The sequence below is a fragment of the Vombatus ursinus genome, unplaced genomic scaffold, assembly GCF_900497805.2.
Source record: "Vombatus ursinus unplaced genomic scaffold, bare-nosed wombat genome assembly UNPS02010822.1, whole genome shotgun sequence".
Lineage (NCBI taxonomy): Eukaryota > Metazoa > Chordata > Mammalia > Diprotodontia > Vombatidae > Vombatus > Vombatus ursinus.
Genome location: NW_020950600.1, coordinates 5,359,916 through 5,367,481, shown reverse-complemented (window position 1 = coordinate 5,367,481; position 7,566 = coordinate 5,359,916). Strand labels below are relative to the sequence as shown.

Below are 7,566 nucleotides of genomic sequence, written 5' to 3'. Positions count from 1 at the left end.
GAAAGAAGAAAAAAAGAAAGAGCTATGTTGCCCAATTGGCCAGTTCCACTTGGGTCCCCAGTGGGGCAGCTCCTATTTAGATACAGCAAAGGAATTGTTAACTTCTAGCCTAGAGACAAGGTTACTTAGGTTTGGAAAGGTGAGGCAAAAATATGGTCTTCAAGTATCTGAAGGGCCATCATGTGGAAGATTCAGATTTGTTCTCATTTGGCCCTGAGGGTAGAAGGACCAAAAGGTAGACATTGCAAAGAAGCAAATTTACTTGACATAAAAACTTCCTAACAATTGCAGCCATCTTTATATGGAAATATGTATTGCATTATTTCACATATATAATTAATATCCTATTGCTTGCCTTCTCAATGGGTGGGGGAGGAGCAGGAAGGAGGGGACAAATTTGGACCTCAAAATTTTTAAAAAATAAATGTTAAAAAAAAAAAACTGTAGCCATCCTAAAGTAGAATGAACTGCCATGGGAGCACATTGGATGCCCCTTCTCATCAAGGAAGGTTTTTAGATCACAGGTTAATAGGTCTATTGTGAGGGAATTCAAATATGGGTTTGACTAAATAATTCTGAAATTCTGTAGCCCTAAAAAAAAAGATATGATGAACCCATATCCTTTGTCTGCTCTCTTCACTGGCAACTGGCAAATCTTGGCTTTGGACTTTGTTAACATATCAAATCTTTGACCTTTTATTCTTTTACAAAGTCCATTTGCTGTTTGTGAAGAGACATCCTGGCATAGATTTATTTTTAATACTTTTACATTTTTGATTAAATTCCAAGGTGCCAAAAGATGAGGTGGAACGCAAGCCTGTGGGTGGGACAAAGATGGAACAGGACATCTTGGCGAACACGTTGGAGAAGCTCCGGAGCGGGATGGTCCACAAACAAGTAGTGTCTGGGCGTGAATTTAAGGGCTGCCCCTTCTACAGCAAGCCTGATCTCATTCACTTTAAGGTGGGTTTTCATAAGGGACCTAAGAAATAAAAGCATAAAAAACAATTTACTTACTTGGATAATCCAACGTCTATTTTTTGGTCTGGATTTTAAAAAAAGGACTTATTAATGTTCTCTGATGACTATGAGAGGAAGAAATGAATGAATAAAGCAAGTTAGCTGCCATCTTTATGAGATCTTGCAATATGTCTTATTTTTTTAAAGGAATAAATCCTTTCAGAGAGGTCAGAGATTGACCATAAAGGTCAATTAAAGAAATGGTGCCCCAGAAAAAGTTTTATGTCTCTCATAAGAGCCAAAATTGAACTTTCATACTCTCTTAACAAGATGGGAAGGAGGGAGGGAGGAGCTCACTGATTTGGCTTATTTGACATGAGGCATAAAATTGCTCCCAGGATGCCTAAGAATTTACATTCTGAAAGAGAAGACAGTACATACTATGCCCCCTAAAGGGCGGGGACCACCATTATTTTGCCCTGTTTTTGGATACTCTGTGCTTAAGAGAATGGTGGTTGACACGTGTAAAAGGTGCTTAATTAATACTTGTTGATGGGTTGATTCTGATATCATATCTGAAACACGTAGTTGCCTCCTGTAATGGGTTATTATTTCACCTGAGCACCTGATATATTAGCCAGTCATTAGGAGAGTTTTTGCTTAGAAATTCTGTATCAAGCGGTCTACACCCTAAGTTCACATGCGGCTTTTTTTCATAACAAGTGTTTTCATTTGGAGCTGATCTTAAATTAGTTTGTTTGGTTATTTCTTTATTTCTTTCTTTTTTCTTCCTTCCTTTTTTTCTTTCTTTTTTCTTTCTTTTTTTTTTTTTTGCTTTAAAGGAAGGGGAAAAAAACCCAACATTCCCTTGGAAACAATTTAATTGATACACTAACTTTAAGTGCCACCATTTCCAACCCCTTCCTACTGCCAAGTTACAAATGAACCTCTTCTCTTCAAACTCTCACCCCTCCATATTTGACCCATTTTCACTCATTTATCACATAATAGGGTTAGATATACACAAAAATTAACCTTTATAACACAAATTAGAATGAACACCTTAAAAGGGTGGGGACCATCTTGTTTCAGCTTTCTCTTCTTGGTGCCTAGCATGTCTTGGACATAGTCATTGCTTGATCAATTCAATTGAAATTTATTGATGGGGAAGGACGTGGAAGGAACAGAATTCAGCTCAAATAACAAAATAAAATTGAATTAAAAAAAGAAATTGATTTGGTGATCATTTATAGCATAAATTGTTGAGAGGCTTGTTATTACTGTAGTCAAACAGAGCTCTCAAGTGTATTGACAATGTGAATCTCAAACAAACATGGTTAGTGAAAGGAAGATGTCACTTTGTATGTGTCTGAGCTTCTTCAACATAGATAGCTTCATTTCTTCCTTGATAAGTCTATGAAAATGATGCCAACTCTCTTTTGAAGAGTGTCTTATTCTTTGATATTTCTAGAACTTTGATGTTGGTAAAACATATAAAAAAAAGATGACATTAATCAACGCATCTTACACGATTAACTACTGCAAGCTGGTAGGAGTGGAGGATCATCTCAAGGATTTCATTACTATCCAGTAAGTACACAGAGCTAAGAAGGATCAGTTCTGAAAACCTAAATTTGGGGATTTAGCCACGTGTCTCGCAGACCTGGGAATTCAACGTTCTCCCAGTCTTCTGATTCAACTCAACTTCACTAAGTCAATTGAACATGCATTGAATCCACCATTAGGTATTTAATGAACTTTGAATCAAGCCCAAAGGAAATCACAGTGTCCCAGATATATTTTCTTTTTTTAAACTAAAGCATACATAGTTTGTTACAAGAATTGGCTGGGGTCCTCAATTGCTCCTGAGCTCCTGAAGGCATTTGGATCTCTCTTATTTCCACCTACCATTCCCAACAAAGGTGGGATCCCTGGAGGAGGTTACTGGCAGGGAACTTGGGAAGAGACAGTGCCTTATCTCCAAGGAATGTTGTTGCCTCAGTCTGCTGACTTTAGTCCCTACTGATGCCTTACAGGCTCCTTGGACAATACCTCTCTGCACCATCTTACTTGATTACATTATTCTTACGTTGGTGAGCAACCCAGCCTGTCCAACATCACTTTTGCCTCATCCTTGGTAATCATAGGAGATTTAGATCTGGGAGACCATCGAATCTAACCCTTTCAGGAAGCTGAAGGAGGTTAAGCATTTGCCCAGAGTCACACAGCTAGTAAGTATGTGAGGCAGGATTTGAATTCAGATCTGCTTGATTTGATGTCCAGTGCTCTATCCACTGCTCCACCTAGCTAGCAGGGATTAATTCCTAGTCTCCTGCAATAGCAACCATGAGTCTCTGTATGCTGACACTCACCCCCCTCCCCAGGATTGTTGTGAAGATCAAATGTGTTAACATATGGAAAGCACTTTACAAACTTTAAAATGCTGTATAAATAAAAGCTATGGTGGTGGTGGCGGCAGTGATGATGATGGTGGTGATAGTGATGATGACGATGATAGTGATGGTGGTAGTGGTGATGGTGGTGGTGATGGTGGTGGCACTGATGACGATGATGGTGATGACATTGGTGGAGGCGGTGATGGTGATGTGGTGGTGGTAATAGTGATAGTAATGGTGATGTGGTGGTGGTAGTAATGATGTAACTTTCAGCTGGCACTGTTGGCTGGGCAATCTGCCACAATGTCTGAAATACTAACATCAGCTACTTCTCTGGCTTAAGATACTGAGACTCCTCATTAAAAATGTAATCTGGGAGGACCTCCTAATATCCTATACCTTAGCATACATTCAGGTGTAGTACATTAGCTCCCCAGATGCTGAGGGGACACCGCTCAAGTCAGTCTAGATGTTGGAAGGGGGTGAACTTTCTTTCTTTAGTACTTTCTTTAGGATTCTTATCACATCCTTCCTCATGTTTTTGCACTTTATGGCAATGTTCTGTATCCCCCTCCCCCTGACATGTGCTCTCCTTGGGGGTGCACCCTCATGGTGGCTCACCTATGTCTATATCCCTTTAACTAAATATCTAACGATTGCTCAACAAGTGTTTTCCACAGGGTAGCTGGTGCTTCAAGGGAGATACCTGGTCATCATAAAGATCTTGGGTATCAGAGACAGAAAAGGGCCATGAGAGGAGAAAGTCTCCCAACTGAGGGTAAAAAGGCTGGTGTCATACTTCTAGCTGAAGCCATCCCTGATTACGGCAACAGATAACTGAAAAATCAGAAATAGTGACCATTGTTGGTGATAAGATCACAAGATATCCAAGCTTAGAATTTAGAGATTGGATTGGTCCGTCCCAAATAGTCAGAGGCCTTTCAACGGGCTGGTCCAAAGAGCCCAGTTTGATCTCAGTGAGTTAACATTCCAGGCTGTCCAATCAATAAGCCATATCTTCCATTTGCTGGTTTCATCCTTCAAAGATTCCGTCTCATAGCTCGATGCCATCTGCCACTTTGCTAAGCCGAGATGCACTCTGAAATTTTGGCTGCTCCATCCACTAGGAAGCTGCGACGCTTATCCCCCCTCCAGCCCCTACCACAGCCTGTTGGAACCTAAACAATTCCATACAGAGCCAGCTACTGCCCATTGTCTAAAGCTCCCTCTGTGGCAACTCCTGGCCTAGTGAATTTCCCTTCACATTCCAAGTCCTATTTTGAGCCTTGTCTTTTGTACTTGAGAATGCTGCTGTTATTCTCCAAGCATATAAATGAGTCTAGAAATGCTAGGACAAGGTCATTGGGCTCTGTCCTTCTTCTCCAGTCCTCTGAGGAAGGGAGTGGGACAGAATTATTCTTTTGGGATGTCAGGTCCTGATCCCACTGTGCCTGTTTTATACTCCCCACCCCTACCCCAATCAGGTTACCAAACTCACCAATTGGAGAGAAGTCTCTTGAGAACCCAGTCAAAGCTTGTTGGACCTAAGAGACTATTAAAGCAGAGCTATCCATGCCTAGGTGGTGGAGAATCACCACCAGCCACCATCAGCAGCACTTCCAGGTTGTACGAATACCATTCATTTATTGGGAAGTCTTGTTTGTCCTTCATTCTCGAAGAGGACCATGACATCAGGAAGGTGATGCCATGACTTGCAAGTGAATTGGATTTAAGTGAGGCAGGGCTGTGCTAAGTCACCAGCCTCACTTTCTCCTCTGGAGCCATCTGGGTTCAGTGGCCAGACATAGATCAGGGTGACTGGAGATGGTCCTAAAGAAAGAACTATGGGAGTTCACTCCCTTCAAACATCTAAACCGACTTGAGCTGTGTCCCCTCAGCATCTGGGGAGCTAATGTACTGCACCTGAATGTATGCTAAGGTATAAGGTGTTAGGAGGTGGTAGTGGTTTCCTCTCAGATTACATTTTTTAATGGGGAGTCTCAGCGTCTTAAGCCAGAGGAGTAACTGATGTATTTCAGACATTGGGGCGGATCAGCCAGCCAAGAGTGCCATCTGAAGGTTATATCGTCACCACCACCACCACATCACTACCATCACCATCACCATCACCACCACCATCACCACCACCATCATCACCACCACCACTACCACAGCTCCCAAACCACAGGGCTGGAAGCTCCCTAGAAGCAACCTTGCCCCTGCCCAGTTCTGCTTGGGAGGTGTCAGTCCTGATTCCAGGGTAAGGGAGTCGGCGGGCTGCCTTAGTTCAGAGGTATCAGGCCTGGTGTCAGTGTGAAGGCCTTATCAGGCTGCCCTCATGCCCTTCCCTTAGCCCTACCTCCCTTGGGCTTCTCCATTCAATGCACATGCCCGTTCCTTTAGGACCTTCCCTTCACCCTGCCAAGTGGACAGAGCACCTGGCCTGAACTTAGGAAGAAGTGAGTTCAAATCTGGCTTCAGACACTTACTGGCTATGTGATCCTGGGCAAATCACAACCTCTGTTTGCCTCAGTTTCCTCATCTGTAAAGTGAGAATAGTAATAGCACTTACCTCCCAAGGTTGTTGTAAAGATCAAGTGAAATAATATTTGTAAGCACTGAGCACATCATACGTGCTAGAAATGTTAGCTATTATTATTATTATTAAGAAAGCCCTATTGCGTTCAGCAATGGGGCAACAAGGTGGCCCAGTGAATAGAGTGTAAGGCCTGGAGTCAGGAAGACTCACCTTCCTAAGTTCAGATATGGCCTCAGACACTTACTAGCTGCGTGATCCTGAGCAAGTCATTCATCTTGTTTGCCTCAGTTTCCTCACTTGCAAAATGAGCTGGAGGAGGAAATGGCACTCCAGTATCTTTGTAAAAAAAAAAACAAAAAAAAAACAAATGGGGTCATGAAGAGTCAGACATGACAGACAGCAACAAATTGTGTTCAGCACTGACTGGTTCATCTACTTCCTCCCCAAAGCCCCTTTTGGTCACAGCAGTGAACTTTGGCAACCTGGTTACTTTTGTCCCAAAGCTCTAAAAATGGCAGCCTGTTTCCTTATCAGTCTAATGAAGCTTTGTTCTGCTTGCAGCTTTGATCCTCCAGGTCCAATGTCAGCTGGAATTTCATGTGAGGTCCTCATCACCTTTAGGCCCATGGTAAGTGTTTTTGATCCAAGGACCACATGGAAGCACCAGGGGTGGGTTAAGCCTGCTAAAGTCACTCCTCGGGTTACTAGTGTTTCTTGTCTCCATTTCTGCTGAAAGAAATGAAAGCATATTGACTTATTGTCATTGTTAGTGATGGGTGAAGAGGAAGGGAAACCCGGACAAGGAGATGAGCCTCAGGAGCTCTACCCATACCTGGTTTAGGGAGAGGGAAGGTATTTAAGTTAGCTCTGCATGGCCTTCTGGGTCAGCAATCCATTGTCAGACTGACCCATCTTCTTCCAAGGTGGCAGGTGTGGAAGAACATGGGAATGAACAGTCTGCTAAGGCTGTTGAGAAGCTTGCAAAGGTTCATTTGTGATGATCTGAGTTTGCTAATCCCATGTCCCTTGGTGGTGCAGCAAGTGATTCTGGGAGATGTCCTTCTGGGGAAGGCAGTCAGAGGCTCAAGTGGTGGGTGGGTGCGTTGGCCCCCTTGCAGGTGCTTTGCTGCTCTATAGGAATCCAAGGGTCATAGATCCAGAGTTGGAAGGGGCCCCAGAGGCTTTTGAATCCAACTCTCTCCTTTTATAGATGAGGAAACTGAGACCCAAGGGAAGGAACGAGGGGAAAGAAGGAAGGAGGAAAGAAGGGAAGTAAAGAAGGAAGGAAGAAGGAAAGAAGAAAGGGAGGGAAGGAAGGGAAGAAGAAAGGAGGGAGGGAGGGAAGGAAGGAAAGAGCAAAGAAGGAAAGAGGAATGAAGGGAAGGAGGGAGGGAGGAAAGAAGGAAAGAAAAGGGAAGGAGGAAGGTTCATAATGGTTATATTTGTTTTGTTTTGTTTTGTTTCTCAAAGATAAATAAAGAACTTGAAGGCAACATCACGTTTTTGGCTCAGACAGGTTCATTTTCTATCCCACTGAAATGTACAACAAAGAAATGTGTTGTAAGTAAAAGAATTTACACAATCTACTTTCCCCCCAAGGTTTTCTTGGTTGAGAAATGTTCGTGGACTTAAAACAAGCAAATGTCTGAAGAGTGTCCAACGGCCATGTCC

General features: G+C 42.8%; 1 protein-coding gene across 2 annotated transcripts in view; it reads left to right on the top strand.

Moving 5' to 3' along the window:
* The window catches only part of CFAP74 (cilia and flagella associated protein 74), a 120,778-nt gene that overhangs the window by 40,992 nt on the left and 72,220 nt on the right, over positions 1–7,566 (top strand). For both annotated transcript variants that reach the window (XM_027855479.1, XM_027855478.1), the window contains exons 14-17: positions 790–963; positions 2,432–2,550; positions 6,457–6,523; positions 7,366–7,455. In XM_027855479.1, the coding sequence (XP_027711280.1) occupies positions 790–963; positions 2,432–2,550; positions 6,457–6,523; positions 7,366–7,455 (450 nt within the window). The remainder of the gene's footprint in view (positions 1–789; positions 964–2,431; positions 2,551–6,456; positions 6,524–7,365; positions 7,456–7,566) is intronic.